This window comes from Marmota flaviventris, chromosome 12, assembly GCF_047511675.1.
Source record: "Marmota flaviventris isolate mMarFla1 chromosome 12, mMarFla1.hap1, whole genome shotgun sequence".
Taxonomy (NCBI): domain Eukaryota; kingdom Metazoa; phylum Chordata; class Mammalia; order Rodentia; family Sciuridae; genus Marmota; species Marmota flaviventris.
Window position 1 is genome coordinate 13,363,500 of NC_092509.1, and position 25,709 is coordinate 13,389,208.

Sequence of the window (25,709 nt, forward strand, 5' to 3'; positions counted from 1 at the left end):
TTTTGTAGAACTCCGCTGTATACCCATCTGGTCCAGGGCTTTTTTTGGTTGGTAGTCTTTTGATGGCTTCTTCTATTTCTTCCTTTGTTATTGGTCTGTTTAAATTGTGTGTGTCTTCCTGACTCAATCTGGGCAGATCGTATGACTTAAGAAATTTATCGATATCTTCACTATCTTCTATTTTATTGGAATATAGGGTTTCAAAATACTTTCTAATTAGCTTCTGTATTTCTGTGGTGTCTGTTGTGATATTGCCTTTTTCATCCCGTATGTTAGTAATTTGAGTTCTCTCTCTTCTTCTCTTCGTTAGCATGGCTAAGGGCCTGTCGATCTTATTTATTTTTTCAAAGAAACAACTTTTAGTTTTATCAATTTTTTCAATGGTTTTTTTTTTTGTTTCAATTTCGTTGATTTCTGCTCTAATTTTAATTATTTCTTGTCTTCTACTACATTTGCTGTTGTTTTGGTCTTCCTTTTCTAGGTTTTTGAGGTGTAGTGTGAGTTCATTTATTTGTTGTTTTTTTTCTTTTTTTGAGGAAAGAACTCCAAGAAATGAATTTCCCTCTTAAAACTGCTTTCATTGTGTCCCATAGATTCCGGTATGTTGTGTCTGTATTGTCATTTGTCTCTAAGAATTTTTTTATCTCCTCCTTTATGTCTTCTGTAACCCATTGATCATTCAGTAGCATATTGTTCATTTTCCATGTGATACAGGATTTTTCCTTCCTTCTTTTATCATTGATTTCCAGTTTCATTCCATTATGATCAGATATGGTGCATGGTATTATCTCCACGCCTTTATATTTACTAAGAGTTGCCCTATGGCATAATATATGGTCTATCTTTGAGTAGGATCCATGTGCTGCTGAGAAGAACGTGTATCCACTTGATGATGGTTGATATATTCTATATATGTCGGTTAAGTCTAGGTTATTGATTGTGCTATTGAGTTCTATAGTTTCTTTATTCAGCTTTTGTCTAGAGGATCTGTCTAATGGCGAGAGCGGTGTGTTGAAGTCACCCATAATTATTGTGTTGTGGTCTATTTGACTCTTGAACTTGAGGAGAGTTTGTTTTATGAACGTTGCAGCTCCATTGTTTGGTACATACAAATTGATAATTGTTATGTCTTGTTGGTGGATGGTTCCTTTTAACAGTATATAGTGTCCTTCTTTATCCCTTTTGATTAACTTAGGTTTGAAGTTGAGTATGGCCACTCCTGCTTGCTTCCGAGGGCCATGTGAGTGGTATGATTTTTCCCAACCTTTTACCTTCAGCCTGTGTATGTCTTTTCCTATCATATGAGTCTCCTGAAGGCAGCATATTGTTGGATTTGTTTTTTTGATCCAGGTTACTAGCCTATGTCTCTTGATTGGTGAGTTTAGGCCATTAACATTTAAGGTTACAATTGAAATATGATTTGTACTTCCAGTCATGTTTATTTATTTATTTTAGTTTGGCTAGTTTTTACTTTTTGGTTATTTTCCTCCCCCTTTACTGAGATACCTCCCGCTGTTAGTTTTGGGCACTATTTTTCAATTCCTCTTCTTGTAGTATTTTGCTCAAAATGCTTTGCAGTGCTGGTTTTCTGGCTGCGAATTCTTTTAGCTTTTGTTTATCGTGAAAGATTTTAATTTCATTGTCAAATCTGAAGCTTAATTTTGCTGGATACAGTATTCTTGGTTGGAATCCATTATTTTTCAGCTTTTGAAATACATTGTTCCAGGATCTTCTCGCTTTCAAATTCTGTGATGAAAAATCAGTCGTTAACCTAATTGGTTTACCCCTGAATGTAATCTGCCTCCTTTCTCTCGTAGCTTTTAATATTCTCTCCTTGTTCTGTATGTTGTCTGTCTTCATAATTATATGTCTTGGAGTTGGTCTATTACGGTTTTGAATGTTTGGGGTCCTGTAGGCTTCCAGGATTTGGCAATCCATTCCATCTTTCATCTCTGGGAAGTTTTCTAGAATTATTTCATTTAATATGTTGTCTATTCCTTTGGTTTGAATCTCTATGCCTTCTTCTATCCCGATGACTCTCAAATTTGGTTTTTTTATAACATCCCATATCTCTTGAAATCGTGGGATTTAAGCATCTTTTCTGTGTTGACTATATTCTTTTCAAGTTGATAAACTTTGTCTTCATTATCTGATGTTCTGACTTCTACTTGATCTAGTCTATTTGTAATATTCTTGTTTGAGTTTTTAATTTGGTTTATAGTTTCCTGCATTTCTAGGATTACTGTTTGATTTTTTTTTTAAGATCTCTATCTCCTGGTAAAGCTCGTTCTTTGCCATTTGAATTTGTTTGTTTAATTCATTTTCAAAATATACTTTTATTGCTTGGACTTGCTGCCTCATGTCTTCTCTAATATTCCTTTCCATCTGAGTTAGGTATGCCTTGAGTTCTTTCCCTATCCCTGTTTCTGATGCTTCTAGGTCCTCCTGTAGAATTAAGTTGTCCTGCATTGTTTGTACTCCTTTTTTCCCTTGTTTTTTCATGATGTTCACGTTACTTTCCAGCTCTATTTGATTGCTGTGTTTCTGCTCTCTGCGGGTGGGCTGTCGCTGGCGGGCGGGCGGTCTCCAGCCGCCCAGTCACGCGGGCAGCGGGCTGGCTGTCGCCGGCGGGCGGGTGTTCTCCAGCTGCCCAGTCACGCGGGCAGCGGGTGGACTGTCGCCGGCGGGTGTGCGGTCTCCAGCCGCCCAGTTGCGAGGGCCTGGCCTCTAGTCCCCTGGTTTCTCCTGCTAGTCCTGGTTTCTCCTGCTAGACCAGATTTCCCCTGAGTGATGCCTCTCGGCAGTTCAAACTGTACTCTGGGCCTGCCGTTTGTTGGGTGTGGAGGGTGTCTATTGGGAACCCTGGCACTCTATTGTTTTGATTGTTTCTGCTTGCCCCTCCCCCAGCGCTGGCTAGACAGGTTTCGTTTTTCGCCGCTAATGGGAGGGGGAGTTGAAGGTCAGGTGTCTCTAGTTTTCCCTGCGTCTTTATGCAGGCTTGCTCTGAAAATCCCTCCCCCGGAAAGCCTAGGAGAGATTTTATGCGAATTCCCCGCTGTATGGGAGCTGAGCTGAATAACACACACCTGTTTTATTGTTGCAATCTGTCGGAGAGTGGCAGTGGTTACTTCAGCTCTCCAAGATGGTGGCCGCTGGTTTCCTTGGTGGAGTTTCCGTTGTGGGGGATAGAACTGTACCGCTTCCTTCCCCGTCTGAAATCCCAAACTCAGCTGGGGGCTCAGTGGGGGCTCAGCCGGCAGGATTCCCCAGAATCCGCAGCAATGTTTCTCCCTGCTTGCTGGTCGCTTCTCGGTGGTGTCCCGCCGTCTCTGAGCCTTTTAATTAGAGTGTTTAGGTCATTTACTTCTTGTGTAGTTACCATGTGGTTGAGTTGAAATCTACTGTCTTGCTGTTTGTTTTCTATTGCTGTTAATGAAATGTCTTGGCTTTTATTTATCTAAATAAATATTTTGCCTTTATTTTTTAGGACTTTTTTTTGAATAACATGTTTTTGCCAAGCTGTCCTAATATTGTATTAATTCATTCATCATATATTTATTTTCCCATATTTTTGGTGCATTGTGTTGTCCATTATGGTGGGCTTTGTTACATATTTGTACAAGCACACAATATGATAATATAGGTTGGCTAATATAATTCCCTAGTATTTCTTGTTTCCCTTCCCTCCTCACTGTCTTGGTCTGATTCCTCTCCTTTCTACTAATCTCTCTACACCCATCCCTCCTTTTTTTTTTCCTTTTTTCCTCTCTGGCTTCCAAATATGAGAGAAAACATATGATCCTTGACTTCCTGAGTTTGGCTTATTTGCTTAACATAATGTTCTCAAGTTCATCCATTTTCTGCAAATGACATAATTTCATTCTTATTTATGGCTGAGTAAAACTCCATTGTATATGTATGCCACATTTTTTTTAATCCATTCATCCATTGATGGACACCTACACTGGTTCCATAGTTTGGCTCTTGTGAATTGTGTTGCTATAAACATGGGTGTGCATGCATGGTTGCTATATTATGATGACTTTAATTCTTTAGGATAAATACCAAGGAGTGGTACAGCTGGGTTATATGGTGGTTCCATGCCTAGTCTTTTGGGGAGCCTCCATACTGATTTCCATTGTACTAATTTACAATCCTGAGAAGTGTTCCTTTTTCTTCACACCTTTTCCAGCATTTATTGTTGTTTGTATTCTTCATGACTGCCATTCTGACTGGAGTGAGATGAAATACAATGCATATGTACCTATCTAAATTTCCTACCTAAAGGAAATTTCCTTAATTGCTATGATGCTGAATATTTTTCATATATTTGTTGGCCATTTGTATTTCTTCCCTTGAGACGGGTCTATTTTGTTCATTTGCCTGTTTATTAATTTGGTGTGTGTGTGTGTGTGTGTGAAGTTTTTTTTAACTCTTTGTATATTCTAGATAATAATCCTCTGTCACAGTAGCTAGCAGAGATTTTCTCCTATTCTGTAGGTTATCTCTTCACTTTCATCATTATTTATTTTGCTGTGCAGAGTTTTTAAATTTGAGGCCATCCCATTTATTAATTTTTGGCATTATTTCCTAAGCTTTAGGGGTCCTATTGAAAAAGTCATTGCCTCTGCCTAAAAACTGGATTGTTGAGCCTTCATTTTGTTGCATAGTTTCTAGTATAATTTCTTGGTCTTTGTTGGAAGTTTGTTGTTGTTATTTGGCTTTTGTGCAGAGTGAGAGGTAAGGGTCTATTCTCATTCTTCATGTGGATAACCAGTTTTCTGAGCACCATTTGTTTAAAAGACTGTCTTTTCTCCAATATGTTTTTGGTACCTTTGTTCCAGAATTAATTGACTATATCTGTGTGGGTTTGTCTCTATGTTTTCTATTCTGTACCATAGATCTAGGTGTCTTTTTTAAAAAGTTTTTAATTTGTTCTTTTTAGTTATACATGACAGTAGAATGTATTTTGTGACATGGTGTATAACTTCCCATTTTGGTGGTTGTACATGATGTAGAGTTACACTGGTCACATATTCATATATGAACATAGGAAAGTTATGTCTGATTCATTCTACTTTCCTTCTTTCCCCTTATGTGTCTGTTTTTATGCCAGTACCATGGAGTTTTTGTTACTAGAGCTCTGTAGCATAATCTGGAGACAGGTATTATAATATCTCCAGCATTGCTTTTTTGTCTCAGAATTGCTTTGGCTATTCTGGGTCTTTTATTCTTCCAAATGAATTTTAGAGCTGTTTTTTCTAGTCCTGTAAAGAATGTCATTGGTATTTTGATGGGGATTACATTGAATCTGTGTGTTGCTTTTCATAGTATGGCTATTTTAACAATATTAATTTTGTCTATCCATGAACACGGGAAGTTTTTCCATCTTGTGTCCTCTTCAGTGTTCTATAGTTTTATTCATAGAGTCTTACCCCCTTGATTAGACTATTTATTTATTTATTTATTTAGAGGCTATTTGTGAATGGACTGTTTTCCTGATTTCTTTCTTAACAGATTCATTATTAGTATATGGTAAACCTATTGATGTTTATATTGATTTTGTAACCTGCTACTTTGCTAAATTTGTTTATTAGCTCTAACTATTTTCTGGCAGAACTTTTTGGGTCTCCTAAGTATAGGATGATATCATTTGCAAAAAAAAAAAATATGATAATTTGACTTCCTCCTTTCCTACTTTTGTCCCTTTTGTTTCCTTTTCTTGACTAATTGCTCTGGCTAGAACTTCTAGTATTGTATTGAATAGCAGTGGTTAGAGTGGACAGCCTGTTTCATTCTATATTTTAAAAGAAATGCTTTCAGTTTTTTCCCCATTCACCAGGAGGTTGGCTTTGGGTTTTTCGTATGAGCCTTTATGATATTGTGATGGGTTCCTTCTAACCCTAGTTTCTTCAGTATTCTAATAATGAATGGGTGCTAGATTTTGCCAGAGGTTTTCTCTGCATCTATTGAGATGACTAAGTGATTTTAATTCTATATGTGTGATGAATAACATTTATGTGTATGTTAAACCATTCTTGTAAAATAAAACAAACTTGGTCATGGTGTAAAGTCTTAATATGTTGTTGAATATGATTTGTTAACATTTTATTAAGGATTTTTGCATCTAAGTTCTTCAGGGACATTGGTCTGTAGTTCTCTTTGATGTGTTCTTATCTAGTTTTGATATGAGAGTGTGATACTGGCTTCATAGAATGTAGTTGGAAGTGTTTCATCCCTTTCTATTTCAAAGACTAATTTGAGGAGTATTGGCATTAATTCTTCTATAAACATTGGTAGAATTCAGCTGAGAATTCATCTGGTGCTGGGTTTTTCTTTCTTGGAAGTTTGTTGTTGTTGTTTTTTACTGCTTGTATATCATTGCTAGTTGTTCTGTATAGGTTTTATATGTCCTCTTGATTCAATTTGGGCAGGTGTTATGTGTCTAGAAATGTATCCATTTCTTCTAGGTTTTCCAATTTATTAGAGTATACATTTTCAAAATAGTTCCTAATGATCATCTGGATTTCTGTTATGTCTATGGTGATTTCTCCTTTTTTTAATCTCTAATTTTATTGATTTGGGTCTTCTCTCTTTTTCTTAAGTTTGACTAAAGTTTTATCAATCTTGTTTATCTTTTTAAGAATCCTCTTTATTTCAAAGGTGTGTTGTTATTGTTTTTCTAATTCTTAATTTCATTGATTTCAACTCTGATTTTTTCTGGGGGGGGGCACCAGAGATTGAACTCAGGGGCACTTGACAACTAAGCCACATCCCCAGCCCTATTTTACATTTTATTTAGAGACAGGGTCTCACTGAGTTGCTTAGTACCTCGCTTTTGCTGAGCTGGCTTTGAACTCATTATCTTCCTGCCTTAGCCTCCCAAGCTGCTGGGCTTATAGGCATGCACTATTGTGCCAGCTTCCACTCTGATATTAAATATTTACTTCCTTTTATTGGTTTTGTAATTGGTTTGTTCTTATTTTTTAGGTATCTTCAGATGCATCATTAGGTTGTTTATTTGGAATCCTTTAAATTTTCTTATGTAGGCACTCATAGCTATTAACTTTCCTCTTAGTACTGTCTTCAGATTATCCCAGACATTCTGGTATGTTGTATTATTATTCTTGTTTGGTTCTAAGAATTTTCAAATTTCTCTCCTGATTTCTGATATTGCTCATTCATCATTCAGAAGTGTATTGTTCAATCTCTATGTATTTATTTATTTTATGTAGGGCTTTTTGGTGTTGAGTTCTAACTTCATTCCATTATGGTCTGATAAGATGCAAAGAATTATAACTCATTTTTTTGTGTGTGTGTATTTGGTAAGAATTGCTTTGTGACTTAAATATGGTCTATTTTCAGAAAAGGCTCCTTGAGTCTCTGAAAACAAAGTGTATTCAGCTGTTGTTAGATGAAATATTCCTTAGATGTCTGTTAAGGCCATTTGATTTAGAAAACTTTTCAGGTCCAAAGAGTCTTTACTGAGTTTATGCCTGGACAATCTACCTACTGGTAAGAGTGGTATGTTGAAATAACCCATTATTATTGTACTGGGGTATACCTGAGACTTTTATTCAAGTAATGTCTCATCTATATAATTAGGTGCACCAATGTTTGGGGCATAAATATTTATATCATTATATTTTCTTGTTGGCTTTTTCTTTGTCTCTTCTGATTAACTTTCTTTTGAAGTCTTCTTTGTTGGTTATGAGAATAGCTACTTCTGCTTGTTTTTTGGTGCCATTTGCATGGGTATATCAATTTTCATCCTTTTACTTTCAACCTGTGACTGTCTTTGCCTATAAGGTCTCTTGCAAACAACAAGTAGTTGGGTCTTGTTTTTCTTTTTCTTTCTTTTTAAAATTTATTTATTTAGTTAGTTGTAGATGGACACACAATACCTTTACTTTTAATTTATTTTTATGTGGTGCTGAGGATCAAACCCAGTGTCTCACACATGCTAGGTGAGCCACAACCCCAGCCCTGGTCTTGTTTTTCAACTCATTCTGCCAGCTTATCTCTTTCAATTGGAAAGTTGAGACCATTTACATTCATTGTTATTATAGAGAGACATTTATTAATTCCTGTCATTTTGATTTATTTCTAATGTTTAATTTTGTCTGTTTCTCATTTGCTTAACTACTTTTTCAAGGATATTTGTTCATTCGTGAGCTCTGGGGTTTGTTTTTCATTTCTTCTATGTGAAGTATGTAAGTATTTTCTGTAATGCCAGCTTTGTAGTCATGAATTCTTGTAATTTCTGATAATCTTGGAAGGCTTTTATTTATTTTTTGATTTTAAAGAATAGCTTTGCTAGATATAGCAATTTTGGTTGAGAATTATTTTCTTTTTCCCCCACATTTTTTATTGGTGCATCATAGGTATACATAATGGTGAGATTTGTTGTTACATATTCATATGTGCAAACAATATAACAGTACAGTTTAGTTAAATTCATTCCCCAGTATTTCCTCCTTTCCTTCTTCCCCCTGGTCTGTCTCCTCCCTTTGATTTTCATGAGACCCTTCCTACCCCAACATTCTTTTCCTTTTTTATTCTCAAGCTTCCAGATGAGAGAAAACATAAGACCCTTGACTTTCTGAGTTTGACTTATTTTGCTTAACATAATGTTCTCAAATTTATCTATTTTCCTGCAAATGATATAATTTCATTTTTCTTTGTGGCTGAATAAAATTCCATTGTGTACATATGCCACACTTTCTTTATCCATTCATCCAATGATGGACACCTAAACCTTACTAGTTTGACTATTGTGAATTGTGTTGCTATACACAAGTATCCCTATATTGCTATTGTATGACGATTTTAATTTTTAGGATAAATACTGAGTGACATTATTTTCTTTCGGTACTTAGAATACAACATTATAAGCCCTCCTGGATTTTAGAGTTTGTGCTAAGAAATTGGAAGTAATTCTGATTGGTTTGCTTCTAAATGTGACCTGATGCTTTTATCTTGAGATTTTAAAAATTCTATCATTGTTCTGTATGTAAGGCATTTTAATTATAATATGTTGTGGAGAGGGTTTTTTTTTAATATTGTCTATTTGATGTTCTTATATTCCTGTATTTGGATGTCCATCTCATTCTCAAAGTTTGGAAAGTTCTTTTGTTATCATTTTCCTGAAGAGGTCATCCATTCCATTAAATTGCATCTCATAGCCCCTCTTCAATTCCAATGATTCTTAATTTGGTGTCTTAATGTCGTCCCAGGGTTCTTGCATATTCTGACCATAGTTACTCATTTTCTTTAATACTATCTGACTGTTCAAGGTCAGGACACTCTGCTTCCCAGCTGAGATTCTGTCTTCAGCATGATGTACTCTTTTAGAGATACTTTCAACTGAACAATTTATTTGATTTATTGTGTCTTTAATTTCTAATATTTCTGTTTGGTTCTTTTTCAATATCTCTGTCTCCTTTTTGAATTCCTCATTTATATCTTGTACTGACTTTTAAAATTCATTCAGATGTTTTTCTGTATTTCTTGAAATTTATTGATCAATTTTTTTTTTTTTTGTACCAGGAATTGAACCCAGGGGCACTTAACCACTGAGCCACATCCCCAGCTATTTTTATGTTTTATTTTGAGATAATGTCTTGCTAAGTTGCTTAGGGCCTCATTAAATTGTTAAGGCCGGTTTCAAATTTGAATCCTCCTGCCTCAGCCTCCTGAGTCACTGAGATTATAGGCATGTGCCACTGCAACCGGCTCATTATTTTTATAATCATTCCTTTGAATTTGTTTTTCTTTTTTGTGACATAGAATCTTGGCTTATTACTATTATTTATTTAATCACACCTCTATAGGGCTCTAGAAACCTGCATTTTTAACAAGACTTTAATTAAAAGTGTGGTTTATGGAAGCAAATTTTATTTCAGATTTCGTAGTATGATAAAATTAAATTAAAAGTCTTACAATTAAACAAAAAATTTTATGCAAAGATTAATAGATACCTAAATGCAATCTGGCTTGGAAAATGAAATAAAATAAAATCATATGTGTATGGTTATATTAATAATTGTGCTAAATCAAAATCTATACACCAATGAGAGACATTAATGGCTGATACCCAAGTACAAATGAATTCCCATGTCTTGTTGAGCATCAAAACTCACCAGTCTTTTGGGCTTTTTCTTGTACATTATTCTGTACCCACATTCTCATTGGATCCCTGGATTTTATTTCATTTTCTGTATGACATTCTCCAAGATATATCATTAGCTGCTGCTTTGGAGGTTGGACATCCTTCTGGGTGTCCACTGTTCATATCTATAGAGCATGAAGAAGCTTCCCCACATTTCCAAACAGAACATTTTGAATTCTTTATCTAATATTTCACCCACTTCAATATCCTCAATTGCTGGTGAATTATGAGCTTTGGGGGTGTTGTGTCAACTTGTTCCTCCTATTTCTTGTATTCCCGTGTTGGGTTTTGTCTTCTATTGGGAGGAATTTCTCTTCCACTCCTAGGTGTGGGCCTTTTTAGACCAGGGTCTTCTCTTGCCAAGGACAAGTCTTCTCTTGTCCCAGAGTGATCCAGATGGAGTCCCCTTGTGGGTGTGGTGTTCAGAGGCTTTGTGTTAATTCTCCCTGCTGGTGCTGTAGGAGTGGGGGTCTGTGAGTGGACCTCAGGGCCCACCCCTAACTGTCCCTACTTGGGGTCTGGTAGTTAGTCTGTGTTCTTTGCAGAACAACAGAGCTGGAGTTTCCTGGGGTTACTGTGGGTGGAGCTGGGGCACCACTCTTGGAAGTTGTGCTGTTCCTGTAGGTTCCCAGCCCCCCACAGAAAAGGGAGAAACAAACAATGGCAACAACAAATGCAAACTGTATACAGCATTAAATAAACACCTGGTGCTACTGACATCAACAACACTGATCACCACAGAAACAGGAATGGTGAGTCAGCAGTTGCCAGCAGCTAAAATGATAAATAACTGTGAACGGAGGTCTGGCATTAAAGTGAACAGCAGGTGTCAACTACACCATCCCTAGCATCAATCACTGCAACAGCGTGAATGGTGGGGGCAGCAGTTATACAAACCAAATAGTTCTAAAAATGGTAAAAATACAATTCATTAAAAGAAAAGAAAATGTGGTAGGAGGTAGAAGAGAGTTTATGTTCAAAATGTGAACCCAGAGAACACAGAAGAGACGCAGCAAGTGATGGTTATAAAGAAAGAGAAGAAAAAAGAGGAAACACAAAGGGGGCGGGGAGAGAAAGAACAGGAGAATTTGGTTGTTAGCTGAAGAAGGAAGGAGAGAAAGAGAAACAAAACCAAAATTAAAAAAAAAAAACTAAAACCCTCAGCCTCATAAGACAAGGAAAAGAGCTATCGTAAAAATGCTAATAATGAGGAAAAAAGAAATGTACGTATGTATACATGTCCACAAATCAATCAGCATAGCAAGAATACACACACACACACACACACACACACACGACAAAAGAATAAAAGATTCTTAAGAGAAATGAAAGAATTGTGTCCACCAAGGTGGTCAGAATAGTGGATGAGAGTGTGTGGGAGACCAACCTTGCACGTGACTGAGTCATTCCCTGACTGGGTGATTGAGGCATCTGGTAGCAGTCATGCCAGATTGCCCTGCCCTTCTTGGGTTGGAGGGATGGTGTCTTCGTGCATGGGTGGAGCTATACTCATAAGTTCCTTTGTGATATAACCCCTTGACCAGTTTGGGATAGAATGTTCCATGGAAACGCCCTTTGTGTGTCCCCTTATCTTATTGTGCCCTTGGGTGTGGCCTTCCTAGATGTCAGTCAACCTGCTGACAGCAGACATCAAGAAGCTAGACTCAGCCCCCTGAAACCTGACCCCTTGCCTCATTTGAATGGTTTCTCCTCAATAAAAGGGCTCAGTACATGCAGGCTCTCTCTCTCTCACTCTCTCTTTCTGTGGACCCTTAAGGTCAGAGGAACCATCACAGCAACCCCAAAGAAAAAGGTATTTCTGTCTCTTGTGTGGTTATTTCATGAAGCCCAGTCAGCCCAGTTCCCCTGGAGTGACCCTGAGTGTTTTAGTCTCAAGCAAAACCCGGCAAGAGTGGATGGTCACCAGGAGTGGATGGTCACTGTCTATGCCCAGCTGTCTCTTTCCATTTCTTCTTGAGCTATGTATGTACTGAGAGAGGGAGGTGTGTGTGTGTGTGTGGTTGTAAACCCCTTCCTTCTCTTGCATTGCTTGTGGAGCTGCCAGCTGGAGTGGCCTAGGACTGAGGCTGGTGGAGATGCTCTCAGCCTCCCTTCTCACCAGTGTAGGTGGGATGGAGAGGGAGGTCTGTCCTTTGGAGTTCTGACTGCACAGACCATCTCCCTGCACTCCCCGGTGGGCCTGCTGCAGAGTTTTCTGAAGGGAGTTCTGTGGGTGGGCTTAGGTCTAATTAGGCCTCAGGACTTGCTGGGTGGTGTCTGCCTGGGGAGACTGGGCCAGCACACCCTAGGGCCTGGCAGTTGCTGACCCCTGCTGGAGTCTGGATCTCGGGATCCTCCCAGGGATTCTACTGGGGCAGGGGGTTCCAGAAGGTTGATCAGGGGAGCCAATCCTCCATCCCCTCTGCGGCCCACCAACACAGCCTTCCCAGTCTACACCTGCTTCAGATTCCTGACCCACCTCTGCTGGTCACGTGAGCCACCAGACTGGAGGGAGAGTGAGTTGGGCTCCCCTCCATATTTCTGATTTGAATCCCCCTGGGTACAGTCTTCTCTGTGCCTGTTCCATTCCTGTTCTGCTATGTACACCTTAGGCCACAGGGAAGGGGCTTGCTGGGACAGTGTTAGGGGACAGACAGATAAAATGGGCCCCACATGCTTTGTTTGCCAAAGAGCATTTGCCTGCAGCGCTATCTGGCCTAAGTGGACAGGACACATGACATTCCTCAGCTAACTACCTGTTATCTGTAAGGAAATGCAGGCAGGAAATAATGTTGATAAGAGGAACCCAGGTTACTTTGAAGGGAGAGACTTTGTGACCCATTTCATAGACCAGATTCTGGAAGATAAGGGTAGCTCCTCCTAATCACAAAACCTGTAAGAAGGAAGGGTGAAGAAACTGCAGAAGCAGCCGGCCGTGGTGGTGCACGCCTGTAATCCCACAGCACAGGAGGCTGAGGCAGGAGGACTGTAAGTTCAAAACCAGCCTCAGCAATGGTGCTAAGCAGCTCAGTGAGACTGAGAATAGGGTTGGGGATGTGGCTCAGTGGCTGAGTGCACCTGAGTTCAATGCCCAGTACCAAAAAGAAAAAGAAAAAGAAACTACAGAACAGGTTCCAGTTAGAACCAGTCAGCATGTTTCAAGGTGACCTGGAGTTGCTATGGCAGCAAGGACATGAAAGTCTGTCATCTGCTGTCAGTCAAAAGTCCAGACGTGGACCTAGGTGGGACTCTCTGGAAACTTTTCTGGGATGCCGAATAAAACTGAAGGGCAGGAGGGGAACATTGTCCTTCTCATCTCTCAGAGGACACACTTTCTCACTTGAGAATGTCCCATTTCTTATTCCTTCTAAACTCCCGCCTGCTACTCCGAGGGACATGTCTGAAATCTTTCTGATTTGGTTGCAAGAATCAGGGCTGGTGGGGGGGGACAGGGGCGGGTGTGTCTTTGTGTTGCCTCAGTTTCTCAGAAGCCGGCAGCCGCGGCCACAGCCTGGCCTCCCCAGGACCACCTCCTCAACCACCAGGCGGCTGCGCCTCAGCGACCCCTAGGCTTGGGCTGCTTTGGGGACAGACTTGTCCATGGTGTCCCTGTCTTCCCTCCCCTCTGTGGTGGGCCAGCACCACTACTGCTGTCTCCACGGCAATGTTCCCCTTCTCGTTCTTTGTCCCATGCAACTAAACTTGCGGGTATCTAGGACACCCTGAGGGTCACCCGCCTTCCTGAGTGGCCCCGCTCCACTGCTGGTGTCCTGCGCCCAGAGCAGCGGGAAAGGCAGCGTCCTTAGAACCTGCCATTGGGAGCTGAGAAAGTTGACCCCGGCTTGCAGTATTGGAGGTGCCAGTCCCAGGCTGGGCAGCCCGCTGCCTGGCCTCCGCGTGTGTGTGTGTGTGGGTGCCAGGTGGCCAAGGCAGGGAGCCGACGGCAGAGGGACTGTCCGGCAGTGGCCAGGAGGCCAAAGAGGAGAGGGAAGAGGCCAGGGTCCCTCCGCCCTCCGAGACCGCGCCCCACCCTGAGGCCCTCCAGCCCAGCTGCACCGACAGGCAGGTCCCCAGCGCCCTCCAGCAGCAGCCCCGGGCACCGAGCCTCTAAGGGGTGGCGTGATCCACGCACAGAGAAGACTTCACAGATGGCCTCACGCAGGTCCACGTGGGAAGGTTCCCCGGCTCTGCCAGGCCCCCGACAACCCCCTCTTACCCCGGCCTTACTGCCGGGTAAGGGTCATCCTGTGACAAACTGGGACAACAGTGGTCTGCTGAAGCAGGGAGTCAGCGAGGCTGGGCGGGCCTCCCGCTCCAGAGGAGGTCATCTGGACGCCAAAGGCCATCTGCGACGTGCAGCCCTCTTGGGGTCAGTTTTCTCACGCCCTGGGACCTGACGCGCCCCACCCTCCACCTGCTCTGCGTCCCTACTCGCCTAGGGTGGATAGGATCCGCCCCCTTCCAGCCTTCCTGAAAATTTAAATGGCTCTTTTGGAATTCCATGCAGAGCCTCACGACTTTTAAAGGACTATCTGGTAAACACACTTCTGACCAACACGTGACCAAATACTTCCCAGATTTAGCTCTGATGACTCTTGGTTGTTTTCAAGATTCATCTATATTCATAGAAGGATTCGCCCTGCGCCATGTATCCAGAATAACTGGTTGTAATAACTGAAAGAGACTAAAATGCAGAGCGCAGCGGCAGCAGGAGAGACCACCAGCCGGGCCTGTGGTGGGCAGGGGCGGCTCCGAGTGTCCACCCCGCACAGGGGCAACCCGCGCTGCCAGCCCTGCGGGGCTCGGGGGAGCATTCCCTCCCGCCCTGCGGTTCTCCAGGTGGTTCTGGAATGTCTAATTCTTACTCAGGTAGGAGCAGCATGAGAAGATTTGCTTCGGTTGTCCAAGATACACCACTAAGCAGAAGATGATGTGTGGAAGCTGCACGATGTCACTAGCTGATCGATCATTTGTACTTGGGTCATTCAATGACTATGAAAATTATAGCTTGATTTTTATTGTATCTCAGAAAACATTTTAAAAATTCTTGGATCTGGATTCCAAAGATTTAAGAAGCGATTTGAACAAGATTAAAATCTGAGAATGAGAGAATGGCTGGTTGTTAGGAGTCTTGAAAAGTTTTGGTGAGACCAGCTCAATTCATGTTGGGGATGAGCCATTTTGCCACAGAATCCTCTGAAGACCCATGTCACACCGACTTTGTTCTTGAGGGAAGAAGGGAGCCAGCCCTGGAGCAGGGATACCGTGGTCCAGTGTCAAGCCATCTTCTAGGCATGTGGGCCTCACAGGACACACTGCAGCATCTAACTTCTCTCCAATAGCTGAGTTGCAACCCAGTGTCCCCAAAGTGGCAGAATAGACTTCTCTGTTCATGTCCTATGACACCCAATATTCTTCCCCAGTTCAACCTACTAGGGACATTTAAGTGTATATATTTTGTACTAGCAAAGGTAGGTGCCTTTATAACTATTGAGTTTGAATTGGACGTAACTGGGGAGAGAGCTGATGAGTGCTGCACATCACGGTGCCCCCTGAACTGGGTTTCAGATGTGGTTACTTCCCTTGACATCAATCTGGAGGAGTCTTCTTCTTCTTCTTCCTCTTCTTCTTCTTTGGTACTAGGAATTGAACTCAGGGGTGGGCACTCGGCCACTGAGCCACATCCCTGTCACAAGCTGACTGTGGGCTGTTTGTGGATTGTGTTGCGCATAGTAGCCTCTTGAGGGGACAAGCCCAGCTCTGCACACTCCCTGTTAGGGATTGATCGCATGACGCAGGTGCGCCTCCCCCTGTAGCTCTGCTAAGATCCCACACAGCACCTGAGGTTGGTGTGACTTGCTAATATGTCAGTCTGCTGACCACACATGAGGAAGCAAGACTCCACCCTTGAAACCTTCTCCCCCTCTGATGTCCCCGCTATAAAATAAAGGAAACGTGAGCTCACACTCTTTTCCAGTGTTCTTTCCAGCGTGGAAGCTGACCCTTAAGGTTGCAGAGCCGTCCTTCCCTCCGGTTAAAAACTACTCTCTGCATTGTGTGATTTTTTTTTTACTGCTTTCTTAGCTTAACGTTCCAGCCAGCTCTTTTAAACCCAGTTCATCCTGTCTGGGCCAGTCATTGTCAAGGCATCCCCAGCCCTAATTTTGTATTTTATTTAGAAAAAGGGTCTTGCTGGGTTGCTTAGCACCTCACTTTTGCTGAGGTGCTAACTAGCAATCCTCCTGCCTCAGCCTCCCAAGCTGCAGGGATTACAGGCGTGCACCAACATGCCCGGCTTAAGTCCTTTTAAATGGCAGTTCTTCTGTTTCCTCCCCCATCTACCCTACAACTGCTAGCCCTCTTCAGCTGGTCTTTCTGGAGGACAGTTTGATGCTGTTAGACTTGAAGTGTTTTGACTTCAGAGAGGGTGGAGTGTTGCCCTGGTTATGAAAGTTCACTGAAAAGAGAATACAGCTGTTCAAGAAGTGGGAGTTTGGGAACTATTAGGATATTTATGTCCCCAACATGGAACCAACTGGGGACAGTTAGTTGAAGGGTGGTCAGCAGTAAAAGAACACTGAAGAGGACAGAGCAGGCACTTGCATGGTTTCAATCCCCAACCTCTTTTCAACGTTGATAAGATAATGTCAGATGCTCCTTGCATTTCTTTGCTCCCTACTCACCTTCCCAAGCACTGGCCTCTGGCTCTTCTTTCCTGTTCAGGGACATTAACACCTTATCTGAAGTAGTAGGGGGCAGATGGCCAGGAATGCAGGGCTGAGGAATCCTGTTCCTCCTTCCCCATCAGCACCCTGAAGTGTAAACTGAGACTTGCAGGCAGACTGGCTGTGGGAGGCCAGGCTTGCACTGTGCAGAGTTCTCTTGGGGACTGGACACTAGGAGCCAGCTTGAGAAGCTGGAACACACCACAGATGCAAGGAGAAGCAGACGGCCTGGCCGTGGCCTGCTGGTGCTAGAGCCCTCCTTACCCACAAAGGCAGGAATCCAGGCGGATGCACCTCCCTTTCCTGGCTGGGACCTGCTGGGTGACCCCAGTCTTCATACATGTACTATACTGGACCTGTCTGCCCCATTTTCACCTAGATTTATATTTATCCATTAGGTAGCACCAAAACCTTCAATCTTTCAAGGAGTTCTAGATCACCTCCAACTGAGCTGAGTTCTTCCTGTTGCATTTTGGGTACTCTTGACTCTACACCCTTAGCACCTACCATGGTTTTAACTGCATACATTGTGTGCTGCTTACGTCACTGCTGCTGGTTTCTCCACTAACCTGCAACTTCCAAGATGGCAGGGACACTGCAACCCAAATCCTCTGCACTTAGAACAGTGCCTGGCATGTGGCAGGGGCTCAGGGTAGATATTATCACGGGGACAGGACAGATGTTCTTTCCATTGAAATGAACAGCCTGTCTTGGGACTGATGTCTCATTTAAGGGTAGGAAAGCTTGAAAGATAACATTTAGTAAAACAAAACAAAACAAAAAAATCCCACACAATTAAGAAATGAAAGTTGTCTCTCTCCTTTCTTTCTCTCGTGGTTTGTGTGTGTGTGTGTGTATGTGCGCGCGCGCAAGCCTAAAAGTTGTCTGTATCTTCTTGTACTCAAAGAAATTTATGGAACTGCAGAGAGAACCTAAAAAGCCACTGATTTGAGATGGGCGTAGTGGTGCACGCCTGTAATCCCAGTGGCTCCAGAGGCTGAGGCAGGAGGATCCTGAGTTCAAAGCCAGCCTCAGTAAAAAGCTAGGTACTAAGCAACTCAGGGAGACCATGTCTCTAAATAAAATAAAGATAGTTCTGGGGATGTGGCTTAGTGGCTGAGTCCCCCTGAGTTCAATCTCCGGTACCTGCTCCACCCCTTCCCCCCCACAAAAAGCCATTGATTTGAGATCTAGTCGTAAGTCCTATAAAGGATAGGTATTTAAATCTATTTTTATGAAATTTATTCCCAAATTGAAGTGGCAGTATATACAAAGATAACAGAGCTTGTGATAATTTACAGGAATGTTTGCTACAACATGCACATTAGGAAGTGTTTCCAACATATACATATTAGGTTCCATGCTGAATAAATAATCCCCCCAATTAATTTTTATTTTTACATAAAAATAGAATATTGCACTCTTAACAAGACCAGTTATTTTGAATATTGACTTTTTAGATAAATGATGAAATCCAGCACTAAAAACAAAAGACCAAGTAGCAACCCTATTCTAATAGGAGAGTAATTTAAAGTTCTCAGTAAAAAAAAAAATGGAAGCTAGACAATAGCTGCAATTTTTTTTTTAAACAAAGCAAATCACTTCAATGTGAATAGGAATAGTCTCATCTCTGCACTCACGTGGACCTCAGAATGGACACCTGGCTTGTGCAAACCATGACCTCAATGTAGCCGCTAAGTTTGAGGTTGAAAGTGCACAGGGCCACGGGCCTTGCCCTGTGCCTAGCTCCCAGCAGAGACTCTGGAATTGTGTTTTATGGTTTTTAAGCAGAATATTTTAGAAAGTCTGGAAGTTACAAAAGCAGTTCTGTAAACATCATGTGAACTAAATTTCTGAAACAAATCTGCAAGTTATTCTCAGGCAGGAATATACATTTTTATCCCATGGTAACATATTTTTGAGCCTATTTTGCAGTTTTTGAAGCCACTAAAGCAGCACCGCAAGTAAAATATAGCTGTCACTGCATGGCAGAGATGAACTACTCCAAAATGTTTAGCACTGCATCTTCATGTTGTGTAAGTCTGCTGTGGAACAGTTTTCTCCTGTTCCTAGAATTTTCAGGTGGCAGAGGTTATTAGCAACGCAGTGAAAATGGCTTCCTAAAGAATCACTCTGCTTCTGTTTAAAGGACAGCAACCTGTCTCCTTTACTTCTGTGGTTCTGTTCTGGGGAAGACGGTCCAAGCTGCAGATTGGGTGAGCTGCTTCACCCCAGCTGCATGATGCCTGTGCTCACCTGCATAGCAGAGGCTTCCCTGCACATGGGGCGGGTTTCAAAGCTCTGTAAATGGCACTGCTAACGGCAGATGTTAAAAGATTCACCATTGTGTTTGATCCTCAGTGATTCAGCTAAGGATGTTCAATATCTAGTGTTATGGGTTTTAAGTAAAAATTTCATGAAGAAACAGGACATGTCTGAAATTGAAGATGACCATATTTTTGTTCATGGCTTTCGAAAAATTCTGTTTCTCCCTTGAGCTGAGGTGGCAACCAGCAAAAACTGTCTGAAGTTGAGATTCATTAGGAGTTTCCTCTTAGTATTCCAATAGTCCACAGAATGCTTGGTGCAGAGGCACCTACTGAATTACCTGCTTTTCAAAGAAAGCAATTATTGAGTCCTGAAATATATTATCTTTTTCTCTTTCCAGTTTTTGGGGTGTGTCGGGGGTGAGGGTATATCAAGGCAGAAAACTTTTCAAATATAATTTTTAGAGTATCTTATATAAATAACCAGCTAGCCAATTGAAATTCTATTGGCCCTTTTGAAGGGAGACCCTGATTTTTTTCTTCAGAATACCTGGTAGGAAAACACTTTGAGAACATGATTTAATGTACCACGCAAGCCCTCGCCCGGCTGGCTGGTACGCATCACGCAGCTCCCGCAGCATCCCTCGATGAGGACGGGACTTGCCTCTCAGGGCCCAGGGAGGCTTTGGGATTCTGTGCAGATGAACAGGTGTGTGGTTATTTGAAGGGTGTGCCTAGTCATCTATTTCTGCGGGCTCAGCCTCCTTCCTGCCCTGGTGAAGCCGACCATCCCCCTGGAGTTGAGGTGCTCTGGAGAACGCACAGCTCCCTCTGTTCACCCGGCAGCATAGCTGCTGAGGAAGGAATAGAACATGGGCTGCTTCATGCGCTGCTGGTCCTTCCGACACCAGGCGATCACCGTCCCATCACTGTTCGCTGTGTACAAGTGGTGGCCATCACAAGAAAACGTAAGGCTGTAAAAGCAAACCCCATTGGTACGTTATATTTCTTGACATTGTTGAGGTGTAGTGGCCATGATATAGAAGTTAGATCTCTTCAGTGGAGCAGGGACAAATCAAGTGTGCCCACAACCCAGGGGTCTGCAGAGATCTAACACAGTCACTCTGTGGACAAGTGTGAGAAGCTCCCTTTCAGCGGGGCCAGGAGCTTGGCCGAGTTGGTCCTTGCTTTGCCTCCCTTCTCTTTCCTGCCTGGTCCTGCTCTACCACCTACACAGCACAAACTTGGGTGTGGAAAACCTTAAAAACATAACAGCAGTATAGTTTTCCCTTAAAAATTAAGTGATTGTTTTAACAATATATTTTATTTCCCTGATAGACAAAAGAGTAAAAAAAATCTAACATTAATAAGTAATTTAGGTTCATTAAACTTTAAATTTAGTACAGTGAAAATTAATTTAATAAAGTAGAATGTGAATGGCTTCACTTCCAAGTGTTTTTTTTTAAATATTGTTTTAGATGTTGATGGACCTTTATTTTATTCATTTATTTATATGCAGTGCTGAGAATCGAACCCAGTGCCTCATACATGCTAGGCAAGTGCTCTACCACTGGGCCACCACTCCAGCTCCCACATGAGTTTATAAAAGTCACATATGTGACAAACTGGTTGTTTGTCAATCTTGTCAAATGTACCCCTGCAGCAAGCCATCGCCACTGTGGACTTTGCAAATAAGGAAGTAAGAAAGTACAGTTTCTCACCTTCCACGGCCCACCAGGCACACTGCCAGGCCTGACTTTCCAGTGGACCCTCAGGCCGTAAGCTCCCATGGCAGGGAGTGTGGTTCTTGCTCTGGGTTCCTGACAGCCCTGTGTGAGGAATGGCTGCCCTTCACAAAGCCTTGAAGCACCCCTTTCTTTATGTTGGCATACTCTAAGATCTAACAAAAACACCATCACAAATCACAGGGAACAGAGTGGGAGATCTTACCTCACAATAGGCTTATTTGATTTGGGAAATGTGATTTCTCTCACGGGCTTTAGGTCCCATGTGCTCCACAGCCTAGAGGGAAAAGTCATCATGCAGTAAAGCCAACTAAAATGCCCTCCACACACCCTCCAGACACCTGCACATCTGTTTCTCTGTTACAAGTCACCTGGAAGGAAATGTAACTATCCACTAACAGCATGACTTCCAGGAAGTTTTCAGTGGTGGGTGTGGGAATAAAAGACTTTTAACTTTGTGTACTTTCATGCTGTTAATCTTTTAACAGTTAACAAAAAATATCAAAATTGTACTAAAGCTACCTTTATTATTTAGAAATGGGAAATAACCAAAGAACTTGTACCTAAAGGTGATTCTCAATCTAAAATTATAATACGCCTAGATATTATTAAGAACTATATTTCTAAAGTTGCTGTATCCTTACGAATGAAAACAAATAAAAAAGTCCGAGTCCACACTCTTCTTACCTCACAATTCCATTTTCTAGTCCCCCAGCAATGACATTGATGGATATCCCCTCAGGTTGGTTGGAGAAGGCCACGGAGCATATGATCTCTCTGCAGTGCACGTGTCCAACGAGGTCCCCATTCACTGTCCAGAGCCTGAGGTCACTGCCTCCACCAGCTACAACATTAAATCGTCCCAGTCACTAGAAGGTGGGAGTCAGAGCCCAGGCCTACTGAGTACCCAGGGTGGCCCTGAGGCCACACTCCTTGGCAGCCTGGGGCAGCATGGTACAGGCCTGCATGCTACCTGGAGACCAGGGTTGGTGGGCAGGTGGGCAGGCAGTCCACAGTGCAGAGCTGCACAGTGAGCAAACCACGGATCCCTGAGCAACTGCAGCATTTCAGTGCAAACTGCCCAAGCTGAGCACTTGCAGCCCTGGGAACGCCAGGCGGTCTCCAAAAAGAGATGGAAATATTCTGTGACACCATCTATCAGAAGTGACTTATGTGACTTTCAAAAAGGAAAAAAAAAGTTGCAGTAAAAATTACCTGAGCTAAAATTCTTACAAAAAAGAAAATCTACTCTTTAGAATATCTCATGCGGAATCTTACTTATCCACGCCTTACTGAACTAAATCCTTCTTTTCAAAGACCACAGAGTAACCAGCTATTTTCTAGTTTTCCTGGGGCTGGAAGAGGCCATAATCGCTGCCCCGCTGGAGAAATAAGTGGTGGTTGGGGCCTCGGGCTGAGAGCAGCTTCCTTTGGGGAAATGTTCTCACACTGATGAAGAAAGCCTGGGGGTGGGACATTCAGATGGCACTGTCTTGTACCTTCCATTTCACTTTTTTATTAGGGCTAACACAGAAGTAGAGAACATATTTCTCTCCTTTATTAAGGCAATGAAAATACTTCATATTTAATACAAAGAAACAAATATTGTAAATGTTTATTGATTTACAGGCCTTCAATATCACAGATCAAAATGCCCATGGTGTGGCATTATTCAAAACAGCCACAAGGTGGAAACAACTCAAATGCCCTCAAAAACTAGTGGATAAATAAGTCTGTGCATGTGTGTGTGTGCATGTGTGCAGACTACTGTGTGGCATGTTATTTACCATAAAAAAGGGAGTTAGTTTTGATGGGGGATTCAACATGGATGAATCCTGAAAGCATTATGCTAAGGGAGATAAGAACAATAGGTTAACACTGTGTGATTCACGTGCACAGGACCTGAAGAGTCTCTAAAACAGGCCAGTTCAGGACAGGAAGTAAAGGAAAGGTTACTAGGGGCTGGGTGGGCATGGCCACTGCTGCGTGGCCATGCTTCCTGTTTGGGTTGATGGCGGTAGATGCACACACTGCTGATCTAGTTAATGCCACTGTATATTCAGAAGGGCTGAGATGCAATTCTGTGTTAAATCTACTCTGCGCCCATAGCCCCAGGGTCACTGCACAACACTGATTAGGAGATGCTATCTGAGCAGCATCAAGACACAGGGACTCAGTATGTTAGAGAACAGAATGGTGGATAGTCACCCGTCCACGGGCAGGCTGCGTTTACCCTTTCCTCAGGAGTTAATATCTGCTGAAAGTTTTTTTGTTTTTTTTTTCCCTAAGATGAAGTAAACAGGTGAGTATTAGGTTAGAAGGCTTAAGAAAGTCATTGGTGGGCTGGGGTGTGGCTCAGTGGTAAAGCACTCACCTAGCAGGTACGGGGCCCTGGGTTTGATCCTCTGTACCACATAAAAATAAATAAAGGTTTTAAAAAAAAGTTTCTTTAAAAAGTCATCGAGATGTATATATATGTGTGTGTGTACATGTTTGTATAATTCTGGCTGTTCTGGGGATGGAACCCAGGGTCTTATGAATGCTACGCAAGTGCTCTGCCACTGCGCTACATGCATCCTCAGCCCTTTTATTTTTAATTCTGAGATAGGGTCTTGCAAAGTTGTCTAGGCTAGTCTCAATTGTCTTGCCTTACCACCCCCACCCTCGCCACCACGTGGATGCTGGGATTATAGGTGCACCCCATGGCACCTAGCTTCATTATAATGTAACACATCAACTAAAAAGTCAGAAACTTGAGCATTCCTGAGGAACATGTTATTCTCCCTACCTGCTGTCACAGAGGCTAAAAGAACATCGAGAACAGCAATACTCTACTTCATAGTGCCACTCTGACAGAGGACTGGGCAGGGCCCACCTTGTCCAAAGGCACGTACTTGGTCCAGTGATAAAATGGTTTAATAAAAAAACACAGAAATAATCTGAGTTTCATAATTTATTTAATTTCACATCTTATCACTATGAAAACTATATCCCATAGTAAGAACTGAGGAATTATGATCAGGAGGAATAAAACTGCCAAAGTAACTTTAGAGAAGATTTCATGCACATACACACACACTACACATATATAAGTACATACAAGCAAATTTATATTTATTTATTTATTAATGTTTATTTTTAGTTTTCGGCAGACACAACATCTTTGTTTGTATGTGGTGCTGAGGATCCAACCCGGGCCGCACGCATGCCAGGTGAGCACGCTACCGCTTGAGCCACATCCCCAGCCCCTATATTTATTTATTTTTAATTTTAATTTTAAAGTTACTTGGGTGGGGCTGGGGTTGTGGCTCAGTGGTAGAGCACTCGCCTCGCATGTGCAAGACCCTGGGTTCGAATCTCAGCACCACATAAAAATAAATGAGTGAAATAAAGGTATTGTGTCCAACTACAACTAAAAAATAAACATTTAAAACAAATAAAGTTACTTGGATGGTATCCACTAAAGGATCAAGATCTCTGGTAGGTTAAATCTGATAACTTTTTTCCCTTCTTGGGCTAGTCTCGTCTGGGTCACTACATATGAGTTTGGCCTCTCTTTTAGAAAGTGTTTTGTTTGCTTTTGTACTGGGAATTTACCCGGGACAATATACCACTGAGCCACATCCCAGCCCTTTTTACTTTTTATTTTGAGACAAGGTCTCATAAGGTTGCTTAAGGCCCTGCTAATTTGCTGAGGCTGGCTTTGAACTTGTGATCCTCCTGCCTCAGCCTTCTGAGCCACTGGGATTACACCTGTGTGCCACCACACCTGGCACCAGTGCTCTTTATGACTTCTTTTATATGTGTTTCAAGAAGGCTTAGAGAAGTTGAGAAGGGTTTTTTGTTCAATTTGGAAAAAAATTGTGCCTATTACTCTGTACCCTGTTCGCTATCTAGGGACCCTTGGATATCCTACTGTGAGTTAGCAACTGCAGCAAAGTAATTTTGTTTCTAATTCCCAGCTGACTAGCTGATATAATATCACAGATATGAATCACTGCTGGCAGCAGGGAAGTAATTAGCTTTAAAAAATCTGGCTCCCTATGGGTAAGCCCTAACTTTCAAACCTTGCTAAAACAAGAAAGAAGAGGACTTCATATAAATATCATTATTTACTGCCCAGTGTACCTCTGGATGTGACACTGTGAAAGCTGCTAATGTACAAACCCAGGAAGAACAATTAGCCAACTTATGAATCATCTGCTCACACTGATATTACCTAGGTCAGCTCTAAGTAAGGTTTTCCCCCTGGCTGTGATCATTAGGAAATAAAAATGTTTTCATGACATGATTTTATGATGGAGCTGAGAATGGCAAAAACTACGTGAACACCTGAAATCTTTCATCATGACTGATGACATTATAGCTCCTGAATGTAAAAATGAATGAATGTTTTGTAAAAACAACAACAGCAACATCAAATCCTAAGAGACATCTGTGGCATAATAAAAAATAAACATTTGGCTTTTGTCCCTGGTTCCTGGCACAGAACTCTAGAATCCCTTCAGATGCACTGTCTTTTGCTACAAGAAGGAGATTACTCAAGGGGCTGGTCACCAGGATTGGAGGGCAGGGACTTTCAGACCCACCCCCACATGCAGGGGGGAGGGAGGTGGGGCTGAGACGGTTCAGTCACCAACAGTCTGTTAGTGGGGTCTCCATCAAACCCCTATGGCAAGGTCGGGGGTGCTGTGGTTAGGAGAACACACTGTGGGCCAGGCAGTGTGTGCCCCAGCTCCATAGCCAGGCTCCAGAAGGACAGTGCTGCCATGCTCAGAACCCTCGGGACCTCAGCCCACAG

The 25,709-nt window shown here is 42.1% G+C and overlaps 1 protein-coding gene across 2 annotated transcripts in view; it reads right to left on the reverse strand.

Moving 5' to 3' along the window:
* Positions 1 to 18,121: 18,121 nt before the first annotated feature.
* Lyst (lysosomal trafficking regulator) overlaps positions 18,122 to 25,709 on the reverse strand; it is a 161,233-nt gene continuing 153,645 nt past the window's right edge. For both annotated transcript variants that reach the window (XM_027947958.2, XM_071619842.1), the window contains 3 exons: positions 21,596 to 21,752; positions 21,114 to 21,185; positions 18,122 to 20,137 (listed from right to left, as the gene is read on the reverse strand). In XM_027947958.2, coding sequence (XP_027803759.2) covers positions 19,999 to 20,137; positions 21,114 to 21,185; positions 21,596 to 21,752 — 368 coding nt within the window. In that variant the 3' untranslated portion in view covers positions 18,122 to 19,998. The remainder of the gene's footprint in view (positions 20,138 to 21,113; positions 21,186 to 21,595; positions 21,753 to 25,709) is intronic.